The sequence below is a fragment of the Scyliorhinus canicula genome, chromosome 4, assembly GCF_902713615.1.
Source record: "Scyliorhinus canicula chromosome 4, sScyCan1.1, whole genome shotgun sequence".
Classification (NCBI taxonomy): domain Eukaryota; kingdom Metazoa; phylum Chordata; class Chondrichthyes; order Carcharhiniformes; family Scyliorhinidae; genus Scyliorhinus; species Scyliorhinus canicula.
The window spans coordinates 13,369,549-13,387,682 of NC_052149.1; the positions used below are offsets into that span (position 1 = coordinate 13,369,549).

Genomic DNA, 18,134 nt, shown 5'->3' on the forward strand with positions numbered 1-18,134 from the left:
GTTTTAGTGTTGTTACCAGTGGTAGGTGAGCCTTTAAAAGCAAGGTTTGTGGACCTTATCAGATTGACAGGAAATTAAGTGAGGAATTATGTAGTACAAACACCAGATAGAAGGAAGACTCACAACTGTGTCTTGTGAATATGCTTAAAAGGTACTTTGAAAGGGAAGGAGAGAAAAAGGAGGTTTTGATGATTCTAACTCGAAGTGACGAACCAAATCCAGATGACTGTGAATTTGACATACCTCAAATTAAATAGGAAAATGAGGATATTCTTAAAAATTGGGATACATTGTTGAGTTACCAACCAGAGGAAAAACGAACTGACCGGAAAGAATTATTGATATTTCAGAGGCAAGTTTGTGGAGATAAATTGGGAAGTACTAAAATGGCTATACATGATGTAGATGTGGGAAATGCAGTCCCAATTAAACAACATCCATATAGACTTAACCCTTTAAAATTGGCACAGGTTAACAAAATGATTGAGAGTATCCTTAAAAATGGCATAATTGAAGTGGGTTGCAGCCAATGGAGCTCACCCATAGTGATGGTACCTAAACCGGACAGTACCCAACAGTTGTGTGTGGACTATAGAAAGGTGAATGCAGTTCCAAGAACGGACTCTTATCCTTTCCCATGTTTCGAGGATTGCATTGAGAAAGTGGGGCAATCAGCTTTTATTTCCAAACTGGATTTACTTAAAGGTTACTGGCAGGTACCTTTATCCGAAAGGGCGAAGGAGATTTCAGCTTTTGTGACTCCAGGTGGTATACACCAATTCAAAGTTATGCCATTTGGCATGAAAAACGCCCCAGCCGCAATTCAACGGTTAATTAACAAAGTCGTTTCAGGATTGCCCAATAGTGCAGTATATATCAACAATCTGGTAATTTTCAGCCAGACATGGAAATAACATATGAAACATCTGATGGAGTTATTCGATTGACTTCAGGAGGCGGGTTTGGTGGTAAACCTAGCCAAAAGTGAATTTGGAAAAACCCAAGTCACTTTCCTTGCCCATACAATCGGACGGGGTCGAATGGTCCCTTGGGATGTGAAAACAAAAGTTATTGGGGAGTTTCCGATACACTCGACACAACGGGAAATAATGCGAATTCATGGTACGAGTGGATTTTATTGGAAATTTGTACCGAATTTCAGCAGTGTGGTCGCTCCACTGACGGACTTGTGCAAGAAGCGTAAGAAATTCTAGTGGACAGTGGAGTGTCAACAGGCATTTGACGGCCTGAAGGCTGTGTTAACCACTACTCCTGTGTTAGCCATCCCAAATTATACGAAACCAAAATGGTAGTTAATGCGAGTGATGTGGTACGACGAAGGCTAGAGCGGCCTGTGGTTATTTTTCAAAGAAATTGAATTCTCACCAGAAAAATTATTCAACGATTGAGGAGACGATGAGTGTGGTGCTGGCTTTGCAACATTGTCACATTTTTGTGACCAGCAATCCGTCTGACACCATTATATGTACTGATCATAATCCGTTGACATTTTTGGAGCGATTCTGGAATAACAATGCAAGGCTGCTCCGCTGGAGTTTATTGTTACAACCATTTCATTTTAAAATAGTACATGCGGCAGGAAAATGTGATAGCCGATGCTTTGACACGAATGTAATGAATGGAAGCAGTTTCAGTTGGAGGAAGAACGAAAAAAAATGGACTATGTTATACCTTTTTTATTGAAACAAAAAAGTATATTTATTGTGTGCATTTCTTAAAGGATAGTGAAAAGGTGAAAAATGAAACCATCTTGAAGTTGATGGTTTATTTTTTTTCCGGGGGGGGCGGTGTCATGTGAGAGTACCTTTAAGAAATGGGTGTTCATCAGTGATGTCAGAGTGTGGGTGTAGCTAGACTGTGTCAGATTTTTACTTTTGTTTTAGGCTGTTTGCTGCAGGGTGTGTTTTGGTTTCATTTTCAGTGTTGGAGCTGAAGCCAGATCAAATAGGTGTACTGCTGTTCTCTCTGCCATCAAGGCTATCTCTTGATCATTTGGTGAATTCAGAATTATAAATGTTCTCAGTGGTGAATGTAAACCTAATGTGCTTCTGGTAAAAGGTGTTTTAAGTCTTATGGATGTTAAAAGGAAAGCTTAACGGATTACTTTGTATTGTATTCTTTGGGGGTTGTATTTGAATTAATGGTTGCTAAGATGTTCACTGTATGTTTTAAAAAGGTTAGCTCAAGTTCATAGAATAAACATTGTTTTGCTTTAAAAAACTTTTCCATTTCTGCTGAACTAAACCTGTAGAGTGGGCCATGTGCTCCCCATACCACAATCTATTAAAAGTTGTGGGTCAGGTGAACTCCATGATACACATTGGGGTTCTCTAAACTCTGGCCCATAACACTTGGCCATCAGCATTTTGGCTGATTTTTCTTGGCTCCTGCCAACCAATTATAAAATTACAACCATGTGTTTAAATCGCTTCATGACCTAACTTTTCCTTTACTTTATGATCATATCCAGATGCACCAAGATCGGTGTGTTCCTCCATCTGCTCCTCGGAATACAAGTGAGCCAGTCAACATTCCAGTCTTTGATCCTCTCTCACAGCCAATTTAGTTACACGGATGCTCCAATTGAGTTTCCAATCAGCCCCAGGAATGTTGAAGATAGACACTCAACAATGGCAAGCCGTTGAATGTCAAAGGGACTTAGTTAAACTCTCCCTTGTTGGAAATAGTCAATTTTGATTACCTCTTCTTCTACTGCCCTGCCAAGTCTGTTCCCACTAATGTGTTGTCCGGGGCAGCACGGTGGCGCAGTGGGTTAGCCCGGCTTCCTCACACCGCCGAGGTCCCAGGTTCAAATCCTAGCTCTGGGTCACTGTCCGTCTGAAGTTTGCACATTCTCCCCGTGTTTGCGTGGGTTTCGCCCCCACAACCCAAAGATGTGGATTGGCCATGCTAAATTGGCCCTTAATTAGAAAAAAATGAATTGGGTGCTCTAAATTTAAAAAAACTAATGTGTTGTTCCTTCAAAAGATTAAATCTCCTTAAAGGTGCTCCAGAGTTTGCAACAAGCTTTACTAGGGCAAAACTACAGCAACGCTCCTATTCACTACAGGCCATACATTATTCCACGAGGACAGCTTTGAGCATATGGAGGAAAAAGCAACGGTGTGATCTTTCACTCCACTTCCTCCCAGGCACAAGTGGCCAATTGACACACACCATGTGATGTGCCAGAGACCAAGTCAGCATGAATCATTGCCACCAAAAATGGAGAAAACTAAAGCCGAATTCTATCCAAAAAATATACAGACCCAGGTGGCACTGTGGTTAGCATTGCTGCCTCATGGTGCTGAGGACCCGGATTCAATCCCGGCCCCGGGTCCCTGTCTGTGTGGCGTTTGCACATTCTCCCTGTGCCCTACAATGAACATCCACTGTGACAAATGCAGAAAAAATGATAAATGCTGGACAATGAGTTTAATCGCCAAAGTATGACAACTGTATTTCTGTTCCACTTAAAATATTTTTAACACAAGGTTTCTCAAAAAAGCTTTAATAGAAAATAATCTTTACAGAAGACATTTTCACCTGATGTAGTGTAAATCCCATTTCTAATTTTCAGTAGTTCACACACAGATGCATTGTTTTAGGCAAAGTAGTCATTATCGTCCATTGTGGCATGTTAAAATACAATTATGGCAGAATGTCTATTTTCCACTAAGCGCCACCCTTTGTGAATAATGTTTAATGTTATTTTTTTTAATTTCCCCTGGAAATGAAAGTGCAGAAGAAATTTGAAAGAAAAATAACAGTCCCATAGAACAGAGGCATCCATCCAAACAAACAGTGATCCAGAAGCTGCCTCCAGGTTCTGAGCAAGTCGTTTGTGCTCCAATTTTCTTACTCTACTTGGTCCGGTTTAAATGGAGAACCTGGAGGCTGGTTCCAGGTTATTGAGGAGGCAGTGGTGGCGAAAAGGAGTGGGTGTGCCGTCCCCCTCATGGGTCAACAAATTCAGCATCAAAACACCCCAAACCTGCTGGCATCAGCAGCTCAGGATACAAGTTAATAGGAATGTTGTTTTTAACGTTATTTATGATCTGGCGAGACTCAAGGCACACTAAGATTGAATGACCCCTGGGACCAGTTTCTGAGGTAAGTGTTTTGGTAAAGTAATTGTGTAGTTGTAGCAATATAAAATGGATTAAGCACATATATCCCATTGAAAAATACAGCAACATTAACAAATCCACCCAGACACACAACAGAAAGCTTAAATAAATAAATGTTGAAGATTATAGACATCCAATTCGCGATACAATCTCAATTAACTCTGGTTATATACTGCATTGAAAAATGCAATGTTCTAAACAGTAGGTGGAAAAATAATTATACAGCTAGACTCAACCGATTGTTGTATAATAATGATCCTTCCCAGTAGTTCTTGCGAGTTTCTCAGGCTCTCTGCATCACTGGGATGAGCATAAAGTTGTCAAGTGAATGGAAGTTGGGGACTGGGGAATGCTCCCAGATAAGGACTTGGTCCCAGGAATAGAGAAGTTGAGCCATTGCAGTAAACCCCATAACCAGCAGTCGCATAAATCAATAGGCAATGTGTATTTACAGATTAAATGAGCTCAAAACAGGAAGTACTGGTTCTATATTTAAAATAAAACGAATTCCGAGCAAACCTCTGATCAGGCGATGGTCCTGGTACCACATTTCATTCAAAGATCAAAATTAGTAATTTACTTATAAAACACACTGTGGCATGGTAATAGGCACGCTGTGGTACGTAAATACAAGTTTTCGTGAAAACCCACATAGTAGTTATAAAAACACTTTTTGGTTTGAAACTATGTATATTTTGACTCAAAATATATTCGGCCCAAGAACCCCTAATTAGATTACGCAATTGGAATGTGCAAATATTCTTCAGAAAACCTTTGGTCCATTATAATTTCTATAGCTGTGGTCAATGTTATTGCCACTCTAATTGATTGCAACAGGGAATTGTAACAGCCAATATGCTTTAGTGTACAATACCCTTAATTCATAAACTCAGATTACTACCACCAGCACCAAACCAGAATGCCATAAATTTCCAATGTTCCCTTTTCACGAGCCAATTTTAATGAACAGCATCTGTTGCTTCATTGTTTAAATGAAGTGGATATTGAATTAAAGTCATTCCTACTCCCGTTATTACACTTCACCCAGTGGCATTGGCAAATGGTCAATCAGGTTATACAAGTGCCTTGATTTGTTTTTCAGTTTCTATTTGGGGGGGGGGGGGGGGGGGGGGTTACATTCCGATCTCAACCCCACTCGCTCTCCTGTATACTTAAATTTCAGCAGACATTACAGAGAAAGAGGTGGCAAAATCGCTCAAGGCATCAATGCGCTTGGGAAAATGGATCTGTGCTAAGGTTGATAAAGGCAATTCCAGGTTTTTCTCTTTCCCAGCAAACTGTGTTTGTGAGTGGTGGGAGGGGAAGCAGGATGGTCTGGGGAGTGCTCGATTTCATTGGCTGGGTTTTCATTTGGCCTTATGTCTATGATTACTGCCCTCTTGTTCAGAGTTTATAAAACCAAAAGCACTCAATAAAACTAGGCTGTCATAGCACAAATGGACAGAAGTCACAGGACGAATTAATCATTTCAATTAAAAAACTGCATTAACTCCACTTTCAGGTGACAAAGTTAATTGTCCATTTGACATTAAAAAGGGAACAATGAACTGCTCCACTGATCCCTACAGTTACATTGGCACTAAAGTCTTCCTTTCTTTGCATCACCTATCGCGCCCCAAATGTCAAAGACAAACTCGTCCGGAAAAGCAAAGTCTCCAAGAGCTTCATCAAGTGCGACCGCAAATTCATCGGGATTTTTCTTGTCCTTTCCGACTTCAACCATGGTTGCAGCTGGAAAGAAAATCAGATTTTAACAACTTGCATTTAGCACGTTAAAGGGGCTACATAAAACATCCATGCTTCTCCACAGGATAGTGGTTCTGTCACCACCTGACGCAAACTCAGTCCTGCAGCTGTGCCCTTGAGGACTCAGCCAATGATGATGTCACAAAACCACTGCTCTGTGGCAGACATTGAAGAAACCCTCGCACCCAGAGTACATTTGATGTCTTTACTTCCCTCAGAGTTCCTTCCCGGTGACACATCATGTGAAGAAATATCGATGTGGTAGATGATGATGAACAGGGGTTTGCTCTGAGTATTTAAGCTGAAGCCAAGCAAGGTTCAGGACTCCCAGAGGCACTCCTACCTGACAGTACCCCCCACCTTGAAAGGTCTAACCTGCCAGTGGGACAAAACATATCCAGGGACGGTTATGGAGGAATTTGCATTGCTGGCATATGACTATATCAGGCTGTTCCAAAATAAAGCTCTTGGGAACACACCAATCAGTTGCACAGTTCTTAATACTCTCTATGGTGGTCGAGCGCATTATCCCTGTCCAAACAATCAGCCCATCTGGTCGACACTAATATTTTAGGCTCTACACTCGCTTCCTCTCAATCTACTTCATCTAACCCATTCAGTTTAATCTCCTATTCCTTTCTTCCTCGTGATCTAGCTTCCCCTTAAAATGTGTCTATGTTTTTCACCTCAACTACTCCTTTGTGGTAACTAATTCCACATTCTCCCCACTCTCTTGGGAAGGAACTCCTTGTTGAATTTAGTGAATTATTTATATTTCTGCTTCTTAGGATCAATGCAAAATGTTTCTATTTGTGGTGTATCCCAAAACTACCGTACTTCTTCACAGTTTTAAAGCCGATTCTTCTGGAGCGTTGCACCCCTGTGAATGGAAATCTTTCCCAGTACTGCTTAATTCAAGTCATCCAACATACAAATCGATAAAGATGCATAGAACATTTGGTTAATTTCTAAATATTTCTCCCAGCCAAGACGTTGTTTATTGTAGAACTACCCATTTGCCAAGGGCCACAACTTGCAGTTCATTTAATTCAATGATCAAAAGTTAGGCAATCTCAGTCACCGAGGCGAAATACGAATACAAAATTGGGCTACAATCCTTCACACAAATTTCAGGACAAATTATTTTGCAAAAGGAGCTAGAAAGCGAACCGACACTTCATGCTCTTTGTTATGACAGTTCAATATGCACCTTAAATAATCCAAGTAGAAAATCTGTACTGCTACATGTTTTCCACACCAAGTGGACAGAGTGCGCAAGAGATTTCACACTTGTGCCCTGAAATTTGAGTGGAACTTGACAAGTGTGAGATTGAAGAAATATTTTGCAGGCAACCAAGAGAAAAAAGCACTTTAGTTGGAATTCTATCAACCCAAATATCATACTTAGGAAAAATAACAATAAACTCACCTAGTTCTGTGTCCCTTATACCCATATAATTTTCCAATAGGTCATCAACTTTACCAATCGCCTTTTCTTCAAATTCAGTGGGCTGTTGATTAAATAGTAAGTTCAAGAAGAGAGGTCAGTTGACTGTGAACTGCAAGACGATCAACAAATTTACCACACAAAAACAAAGATTCTCACATTATAACGATACAACAGCTCCTCTAACAACCTCGGGATGTTCCAAAGCACTTTACAACAGATGAATTATTTTGAAGCGTGATCACTATGGTAATGCAGCACAGCAGCCAAGTTGAGCCCAAGCAACAATGAAATAAATGGCCTGCTAACGTGGAAGGGGGAACGGCCAGGGGTTAGTTGGAGGATAAATGTTGACTGGGCAGCAGAATTACATCGGCAATTGTAAAATCTTGCAGTACAAGAGGCCACTTAACCATTCACACAAAGCATTCCAGAGCATATCTCACGGTGAAACAAAATTTCCATCTTCCCTCTGCCTCTTTGGTCAATGAACGGACATCAGTGTTCTCTGATCAACCCTCTCGTCAGTGAAAACACACTCTCTCTTTTCACTGTCAAAGTCTTGATGATTGAGAGTACACCAACTCCTGCTGCCAACCAGAAGGGAGTCAGAAACGTTACGCATGAGCGCTCGGCCCACAGTGTGCCCACCAGCGCGCACTCACAACTGATCCTGGCACCTTTCCAGTCTGTGGTGGGGTAGAGTTGTCCCTGGATTTTTAGATAGTTTAATCAAGGACTGGTAGGAAAAGAGATCTACAAAGTGAACGGAAATGTCATGTCTCACACCCATTCCATTCTGGAACAATACAGACAACCAGTGGCTTTGAAAGGGAAAATACTGCATCCACAGTAGTTCATGCCCCCACAAAGAATGCCAGTTAACTTGCCACAATCCAAAATACATCAGACCATGAAAATAAACAAAATGTATGAGTAACATATGTGCAAAATGTATTGAGAGCACTCTATCCCGTAGCATGTTAATGCTTCATGCAAGGAGCTTACACACAGCCGGAGTATCTCAGTTGATAGATAATAGAATATAGAAAATAGGAACAGGAGGCGGCCATCTGCCCTTCGAGCCTGCTCCGCCATTCATTATCATGGCTGATCAACCTGATCCCACCTTGCCCCTGGACTCTATCACTGTTTTGACTCCTGCATGAGGTAATTTTTAAGTACTCTTTTTTTAAAAACTTTTATTGATTTTTCTTTACCCCAAAAAAGATTGCAATCAATCTCCAGTATCATTGGAAGTTGAAAATGTTATTTAATGATTATATATGCATCATTTACTGAATTATCAGAAGCATAGTTCAGAGAGAGAGACATTGATTAAGGATTAAACAGACATAGAAATTGGTATCTTGAATCTTATTTGCCTGTGTCAAGACAATTTGTTCATTTTAATACTCCAGCTAACACTGACACCGTGCATGTGCAGGAACTCCCCCTAGTGTTGCAACACAAATAACCACAGCCTTCTGAATACCTTGAGTAAATCTCCCTTACCCTATTCTGCTACAAGTCTCTCCACATTACTGAAGTCCATCACACGTCTTACCATTTCAATAAATCACCCGCACCCTCTCTCCATGTCCGTCACCTTTTTCAGATAGTGTATTGTTCAGAATTGTGACAAGATTCTGTGCTGATTTGTGAAACGTGTTGGGGAACATATGAGAGGTGGGTGGGGGCTGTCTTCATATGCAGTCCCTCGCAGTACAGGACGACATGCTTCCACACTAAAAATGAGTTCTCAGGCGACTGAGGAGTCCAATGCGGATTGCAGTGAGGAAGATCGGGAAGAGCTCCAGTGCGATGATAGTCTTGTTTGAACCCAGTTCGTACATGAATTGAGTCTGTGGTGGATCCATTGGTCAGGATGACAGCTTGATGCAGACAGAAGATGGTGACAAACCTCAGGGGCAGCCAAAATAGAGGATGATGCTCCATAATCCCTTGTGGTTGGAGTATCACATGGCTTTATGGGGTTAAAGGCTGCTATGGGCCGGGTTTGGTGCTGCTCCCTGGATTTCTCTTGTTAAAACGAGGACTTTTGCAATGACCTTCCTTGTGGCCGTCAGCAGGGACCGCCTCTCCATTCTTGATGAGCACCTCAGTTCTTTGCCAGCAATGGAGTTGGGCCACCTCTCAACTCTTGGCCAGCAGTGGAATAGGTCCTTAGATGCTTGGGCCATCAGTGGTCTCGATTGCATTAAAGAAACCTCGCAGTTCATTGCTATCAGCTAACTGCTGGATATTCAGCACTTTCACCACACGCCATTTGTTCTTCCGCGGTGGGTTTTTTGCTGGTCCTCAGCCTTCAGCCCACCCATGTAACCTCGACTATTCCGACACACTCCTGGCTGGCTGCACATTTTGCCCCCTCTAAAATCTTGAGCAGATGCAAAACGTCTCTACTTCCTCAGGAAGCGAATGATATTTGGCATGTTTGCATCGACTCTCACAAACTTCTACAGATGTACTATAGAGAGCATCCTGTCCGGCTGCATCACAGCCTGGTATGACAACCGCTTGGTCCAAGATCGCAAGAAACTGCCGAGTGTGGTGAACTCAGCCCAACGCACCACACAAGCTTGCCACCCCCACATTGATTCTGTCTACACCTCCCGCTGCCTCAGGAAGGCAGACAGCATTATCAGAGATCCCTCCACCCAGGCATTGTCTTCTTCCAGACCCTTCCATCAGGCAGAAGATACAGAAGTATGAAGACCCGCACATCCAGACATAGGAACAGCTTCTTCCCCACAACTACTAGACTCCTCAACGACTCGCCCTCGGACTGATCTGTTCCCTGCAAGAACACTATTCACGATGCCCTATGCTGCTCTTGCTCATGTATTTGCTTTGTTTGGCCCTTTGTTCCGCGCTATAACCAATCAGTTTGTCAATGTACCATTTGTTAATTTTTTTTTTGTCTACTATGTACGTTCCCTCGGCCGCAGAAAAATAACTTTTCACTGTACTTCAGTACATGTGACAATAAATTAAATCAAATCAAAAATCAAATCAAATCAACTCTTGCTATCAAGAGTAGCGGGGCTATTTGGCGCATCAGCTTCAGAAGCAGGACTCAGCTAGGGAGATCGGGGGAGTTAAGGATAGGGGAGGGAGTGTGGTGCGGAGTGGGGTTGGCATCAATGGGGTCTGCAGGGACTTTTATGAGGAACTGTATCGGTCCGAGCCCCCGGTGGAGGAGGGAGGGATGGGCCACTTTCTGGACCAACTGAAGTTCCCGAAGGTGGAGGAGGGACTGGTGGTGGGATTAGGGGCCCCGATTGTGCTGGAGGAGCTGGTCAAAGGGATAGGGAGCATGCAGGCAGGGAAGGCGCCGGGGCCGGAAGGTTTCCCGGTCGAGTTTTACAAAAAATATGTGGACCTGTTGGGCCCGTTGCTGGTTAGGACCTTCAATGAGGCAGGGGGCGGGGGGGTTTGCCCCCGACGATATCCCAGGCACTGATCTCCTTGATCTTGAAGTGGGACAAAGATCCCCTGCAGTGTGGGTCTTACAGGCTGATCTCGATGTTAAATATAGATGCCAAGGTGCTGGCGAAGGTCTTAGCCATGAGAATTGAGGATTGAGTGCCGCAGGTCATGCATGAGGACCAAACGGGGTTCGTGAAGGGGAGGCAGTTGAACGCAAATGTGCGGAGACTCCTGAACATTATTATGATGCCGGCGGGGAGGGGGAGGCTGAGATAGTGGCAGCGATGGACGCTGAGAATGCCTTCGATAGGGTAGAGTGGGGGTACTTGTGGGAGGTGCTGAAGAGGTTCGGGTTTGGGGAGGGGTACGTCAGGTGGGTTAGGCTGTTGTACGAGACCCCGATGGCGAGTGTAGCCACAAACAAGAGGTCTGAGTACTTTCGGCTGCATCGAGGGACGAGGCAGGGGTGTCCCTTGTCCCCCCTGCTCCTCGCATTGGCGATTGAACCCCTGGCTATGGCACTGAGGGAGTCGCGGAAATGGAGGGGGGTGGTGCGGGGTGGGGAGGAGCATAAGGTGTCGCTCTATTCGGACGACTTGCTGCTATATGTGGTGGACCCGGTGAGGGGGAATGCCGGAGGTAATGAGGATCCTTAGGGAGTTTGGGGATTTTTCTGGGTACAAGCTCAACATGGGGAAGTGCGAGTTGTTTGTGGTTCACCCCCAAGAGAGGGGGATTGGCGAGCTCCCACTAAAAATGGCGGAGAGGAGCTTCAGATACTTGGGGGTCTAGGTGGCCAGGAGCTGGGGGGCCCTGCATAGACTTAATTTCACGAGGTTGGTGGAGCAGATGGAGGAGGAGTTTAAGAGGTGGGATGCGTTGCCGCTGTCCCTGGCGGGTAGGGTGCAGTCAGTCAAGATGACGGTGCTCCCAAGGTTTTTGTTCCTGTTCCAGTGCCTCCCCATCCTTATCCCGAAGGCCTTCTTTGGGCGGGTCAACAGCAGCATTACGGGGTTTGTGTGGGCGCGAGGGACTCGGAGTAAGAAGGGTGTTCCTGGAGTGGAGTTGGCGCTGCCCAACCTCTGTGGGTACTACAGGGCCGCTAATGTGGCAATGTGCGTGATGGAGGGGGAGGGGGCGGCATGGAAGAGGCTGGAGATGGCGTCTTGTGGGGGTACGAGCCGCTCCCTCCAACAAGGTATACCACGAGCCCAGTGGTGGCGGCTACCTTCAAAATCTGGGGTCAATGGATGCGGCACAGGGGGGAAGTGAGGGCCTCAGTGTGGACCCCGATACGGGGGAACCACCGGTTTGTCCCGGGGAGAATGGATGAAGGGTTTGCGGGGTGGCACAGGGCAGGGATAAGAAGGCTGGGGGACCTGTTTGTGGATGGGAAGTTCGCGAGCCTGGGCAAGCTGGAGGAGAAGTACGGGCTCCCCCCGGGAAACACCTTTAGGTATCTACAGGTTAGGGCGTTTGCCAGGCGGCAAGTGGTGGAATTCCCGCTGCTGCCGCCACGCACGGTACACGACACGGTGCTCTCGGGGGTATGGGTAGGAGAGGGGAAGATTTCGACAACATACCAGGTGATGCAGGAGGAGGAGGCGGCCTCGGTGGAGGAGCTGAGAGGTAAGTGGGAGGAGGAGATCAAGGAGGGGACGTGGGCAGAGGCCCTCAGGAGGGTGAACTCTTCCTCTTCGTGCGCGAGGCTCAGCCTCATACAGTTTAAGGTGCTGCATAGGGCACACATGACCGGGACCAGGATGAGTCGGTTTTTTGGGGGCGAAGACAGGTGTGTTAGGTGCTCAGGGAGCCCAGCAAACCATACCCATATGTTCTGGGCATGCCCAGTGCTGGAGGAATTTTGGAAGGGCGTAGCGAGGACGGTGTAGAGGGTGGTAGGATACAGGGTCAAACCGGGCTGGGGGTTCGCAACATTTATGGTTGAAGAGGAGCCGGGAGTGCAGGAGGCAAAAGAGGCCGGTATTCTGGCCTTTGCGTCCCTCGTAGCCTGGGGGAGGATTCTTTTTCAGTGGAAGGATGCGAGGCCCCCAAGCGTTGAGGCCTGGATCAATGACATGGCGGGGTTTATTAAACTGGAAAATGTGAAATTTGCTTTGAGGGGGTCGGTGCAAGGGTTATTTAGGTGGTGGCAACCGTTTCTAGACTTCCTGGCAGAACGCTAGACAATGGTCAGTAGCAGCAGCAACCCTGGGGGGGGGTGTTAATAAAACTTGTTTTAAAAAAAGAGTAGCGGGGCTATTAACTTGCACCAAATTCTTTTCACCCATCACCACTGTGCTAGCTAACCCACATCGACTCCTGGCTCAGCTATGGCTTGATTACTTCTGAGGGCGTGTTTGAACTGCAGACTTTGCAGACGAAACTGTTTGAGTTAAAAGATTAGAGTGAGTCACAGTTAATAGCAAAAGTAAGTGCCATTAATCAGCCTCGAGGGATTATCAGCAAACCTCAAGTGCACAGGCAAGGAAAGAATGGACAGGAAGTTAGCAACAAGGGTATTGGGAAAGGAGTTTAAAAGGATTAAAGAGAGATGCTTTCTTCTCTTCCTCTCCAGCGAGGGACCCAAAAACAGTCAATCAATGCGTTGATTAACTGAATTGAGAAATGGTGCATCTTGGCCAGACCAGGAAAAGGCATGCCAGGAGTACCTAAAACGTAGATAATTTCTGAACAAATATATTCTTTTGTTTGGTGTATGTTAATTATTTGAGATAATACACAAAAGTATAATTGCTCTGTATTTTCTGTGATCAAGGAGCTGGTAAGCCACCTTGTGGATGCTTAGCTTCCCTGCAAGAGCTGGAATAAAGTTCTTCAACTGAAACTCAGTGGGGTCTGGTCAGTTGGGGACTGAGGAATACTGCAGTTGAATAGTCATGAAGCACCCGGGTACTTGGGAAGCCGACAGCTCCTCATCGCTTTCTCCACAGCAATGTCTTGGCCAATCAGTCAACTTCCCAACCAATCAGCACCCTTATCTCCTGAGAGGGCTGTACACCTGTAACTCAAACCATGGAATTGCTACGGTGCAGGAGATCATTCAGTCCATCGAGTCTGCACCAACCCTCTTAAAGTACACCCTATCATGGCCCACTCTTCCACCCTATCCTCTTAACCCCACCCAGCCTGCACATCGTTGGGCTGTGGGAGGAAACCGGAGCACCGGGAGGAAACCCACACAGACACGGGGGAACGTGCACACTCTACACAGTCACCTGAGGTCAGAATTGAATCCGCATGCCTGGTGCTGTGAGGCAGCAGTACCTCAATATTACGAGGAGGGCAGCACGGTGGCACAGTGGTTAGCATTGCTGCCTACGGCGCCGAGGACCTGGGTTCGAATCCCGGCCTTGGGTCACTGTCCGTGTGGAGTTTGCACATTCTCCGCGTGTCTGCGTGAGTTTCACCCCCACAACCCAAAGATGTGCAGGATAGGTAGATTGGCCATTCTAAATTGCCCCTTAATTAGAAAAAATAATTGGATACTCTAAATTTATTATTTAAAAAAAATATATATATTACGAGGCAACAGTATTACGATTGAGGGTCTCACAATGGCGCAGTAGTTAGCACTGCTGCCTACGGCGCTGAGGACCCGGGTGCAATCCCAACCCCGGGGTCACTGTCTTTGTGGAGTTTGCACATTCTCCCTGCGTGAGTCTCACCCCACAACCCAAAAATGTGGAGGTTAGGAGGACTGGCCACGCTAAATTGCCCCTCAATTGGAAAAAAAAACAGTATTACGAGTGGTCTGAGAGTGTGTAAAGCACTCTCCAGTCCAGAGAAAGCAACATTTTTATTTGAATGAAATGGATGTGAAACTCAATTAGTGAAATAAAAGCAAAACACTGCAAATTCTAACAACTTGAAATAGAACGAGAACAAACAGAGTTAACGTTTCGATTCCATAGGACCTTCAGGAGTCACACGGACTCAAAACATTAACTCTGCATCTCTCTCAAAACATGCTGCTGGACCTGCTGAGTCTTTCCAGCATTTTTTGTTTTTATTCTAAATGTTTAAACCCTGCTCAGGAACTCACTCAGCTCTGCAGCACTTACCAATTCTTCAACAGTTGCAGGTCCCTTTGAACGTAATCGTAGTGTACCTCTCCCTGTGCTAATCTTGGAGTCGCCACCAGGTCTTCCTCCTCGTGATCTTGGTTCAATGCCTTCTGACAAGGAAGGAAAGAAATCTAAATCCACTTATATCTCCAAATGTTACAAAATGGGGCAAATAACACAAGTCACATTTTCCAAGTAAATTACAGCTAAACCAGGTCACAACTCTTCATTCATCAACCCACCTTATCCTGTACAATGTCAAATTATCATAACATCCTCAAAATGTTTTGTGCAGCATAGAAAGGAAGAGGGAGAACAGCAGCAGAAAAAAAATCACATTTAGCTAGAACCTTTCACATCCTTCAGGTCCAAAATGCTTCAACTCTTAGTTACTACTTTTGCCGTCACTGAAATGTAGGGCAAAATAGCAACTGATTTCCACAGAACATCGCCCAACAAATAGCTGATGTGATAAGTGGCTGGAAAGAATGGAAAAGGCAAACCTGCATTATTGCTCCACCTTAGATAATCTCAGAAAACAATCTGGCCTAATCATGCAATCAGGAATGAGATGGTTGAGCGGTGATCTAATCCAGTACTTTGTGAAAGATTCTGGTCAGACTGATGCAGAGACGTTGTTTATAATTTTAGGAGAGGGGAGATGAAAACTAGAGCCACAAATTTAAGATAATCATGAATAAATCCCACAAGAATCTGAGGAAAAAAATCTTGATCCAGAAAATGATGAGAATGTGGAATTTGCCACCATAAGGCGTAGGTAGTGGAGGCTAATAGCATGGAAACATTCAAGGGAAAGCTCGGTAATGGTGCGAGGAAGAAAAGAAAAGCAATTGTGCTAAGGTGAGATGAAAAGGGATAGAAGTGGGCGCACATGGAGCAGAATGCAGCATGGATCAGGCAGACAAAACAGTCTATACACTTGGTAAAATGCAATATAGTTTGTGCCTGGCCTTTCGGTGAATATAGTGGAAATAAATCACTTCCTTCCACATTGTAATTTATATTTGATAGAACTCAATAGTGTCCGAACAAGGTGGGCATGATGGAATTCAGGGCAGAGAGACCGAGCCATCATCACAGAGGGAGGCCATTTGAAGACACAGAGTGACGGCACAGTGCCTTCAGGTAAGTAGCATCAGCTGATTGTTCATTCTCTGATGGTCAGGAGGGTTCTGAGGGACAAGATAAAAACAGGAGATAGATGAACCATGTTCTGGGTGATCCATAGACCTGGGTAGAATACGGTGTTAGGCAGAGAGAGAAGGTACAAGTAGAGTGGTGCGATTTACGCTCAAATTCCAAGGTATAAACAGAAAATGCTGGAAACTCTTGGCCCTCAGACAGTATTGATAGGGAAACTGAATTAGCGTTTCTGGTCTGTGATCTTTCACCAAAACTGGAAGATATTCAAAACTTAGTGAATTCAACTGCACAAAATGCCACGGTGTATTTTGAACCTCTGGATTGTTATTCCCGTTTCATAGCAACCTTAAATGTACTAAAAACTCTCAAGATCTGTCACAGGTCCATGTTCAGACAATTTGACATTTCTACCCTCCAGCATCGTTTGAATTTCTGGTCTAATGACTCTTCTTTTGATTCCCTTAGTAACAGAATACTTACCTGTTTAATCAAATATTAGAAAATGGCATTGGAGCTGGCAGAACATTCTGCATAGCACCACCAAGTGGCCAGGTTTGAGTGCCATCATATATCAGTGCTGCCTGTTCTGAAACACAAGGGCCAGAATTGTGATAATGACTGGATGTTTTTCCTTAAAATGATCTGATTGAGGGATAAAATATTGTCCAGAACGTCGGGAGAAATTGCCTTCTTTTTTGTGCACCCGAGGGGGTAGACGGGCCTTGGTCTTCAATGCAAAAGACAGGACCTTTCACAAGGCTGCACTGAAGGTGTCAGCCTGGATTTTATTCTCAAGTTTGCAGATAGGGGTTTGACTCAGACAAGGAAGAGCTACCTATAGAACTAGACAGCAACTACCTCGAACTCAGATTTGTGCAGTTTATAGCTATTGCATGAATAAGGAGAGGAACGGAGCGCACCATCATCATTCTCAGCCGGTGTTGTAGCAGACAAACAAACCAATCCCAGGCTGGTGTGCAGTTACTGTAAATCATTCCTGCCTGACCACTGCCGCTGTTTTGTTTATGAGCTGCAGACTTGTACTCAGGTGGTGCTTTCTACCGCAGAACATCTTGACCACAGTTTCAGATTAACGGAACGCCCTACTCAGTAACAACCAACTTCAGAATGGTGCATCTCTCCCCTCCTTGTCTGAACTCTCGGAAACCTGCATTAATATAGACTTTATTGTCTCTTCATTACAGCTCACAATGCTTTACAGACAAAAAAGCATTTTTGACGTGCAGGCACTGATGAAGAACAAGGCAGCAGGCAATTTGTACCTAGTACAGCCCCACATACTGAAAATTAGATCAAGGTCCAGTTATCAATTTTTACTGGCACTGGCCGAAAGAGAATACAAAACTTGTTGCCGCCTATAGGTTGTGCTATCATTTCAATGGTTATTAGAACAGACTGCACTGCGAGAATAACCAACTCTAGTCACTTAGTGGCGCTGTGCGCAACTCGCTGAAGGTGGATGATCTGCTAGCAAAACAAGAGGAATGACATTATACAAGTGTTACACAAAATATTCTAGTGTACTGGGATCATATTAGGCCTAACCGGTAAAACCGGGATAAGTTTTACTGGATCACAGGCACAAAATCTATGCATATTATGGCTGGAAATACTCAGGCCTGTAACACATGTTAATGTTTCACATTAGTGACCCAGAAGCAGGGAAAGGAGGAGAGGGGAGAACAAAAGGAAAGTTGTTCTTCCGGTTCCTGGCTGCTCCACCCCACCCCATTCCTTGCGTAGATACTTGCTTAAAACCCATTAAACATCTTTAACGTTTTCCAGTTTTTAATAAAGTCAGTGACTGACATATTAACTGTTTCTTTCCGCAGATATGCTGAGTGTTTTCAGTATTTTGTGTAGTTCACAACTCCAAGACAGCATGAAATCGAGATAGCGACCGCACGCGAGCAGCAAATTCATGCAACACCCAGGACATAGCCTCCTGCTTCTTGTTTAATCACAGTCGCAAGAGGTTGAATCTTCTGTCATCACAATCCTGCCGACTCTAATTCTTCTAAAACCTTTTGAGTTAACCCTCCC

At 44.6% G+C, this 18,134-nt stretch overlaps 1 protein-coding gene across 2 annotated transcripts in view; it reads right to left on the reverse strand.

The window, feature by feature from the left end:
- Nucleotides 1-3,441: 3,441 nt before the first annotated feature.
- Nucleotides 3,442-18,134, reverse strand: part of gipc2 (GIPC PDZ domain containing family, member 2) — a 69,336-nt gene continuing 54,643 nt past the window's right edge. The window contains exons 4-6 of one of the 2 annotated variants that reach the window (XM_038793734.1): nt 14,904-15,013; nt 7,348-7,429; nt 3,442-5,903 (exon numbers count right to left, since the gene is read on the reverse strand). In XM_038793734.1, the coding sequence (XP_038649662.1) occupies nt 5,752-5,903; nt 7,348-7,429; nt 14,904-15,013 (344 nt within the window). In that variant the 3' untranslated portion in view covers nt 3,442-5,751. Of the gene's footprint in view, nt 5,904-7,347; nt 7,430-14,903; nt 15,017-18,134 lie in introns of both variants that reach the window. The other variant, XM_038793733.1, reaches the window with a different exon arrangement.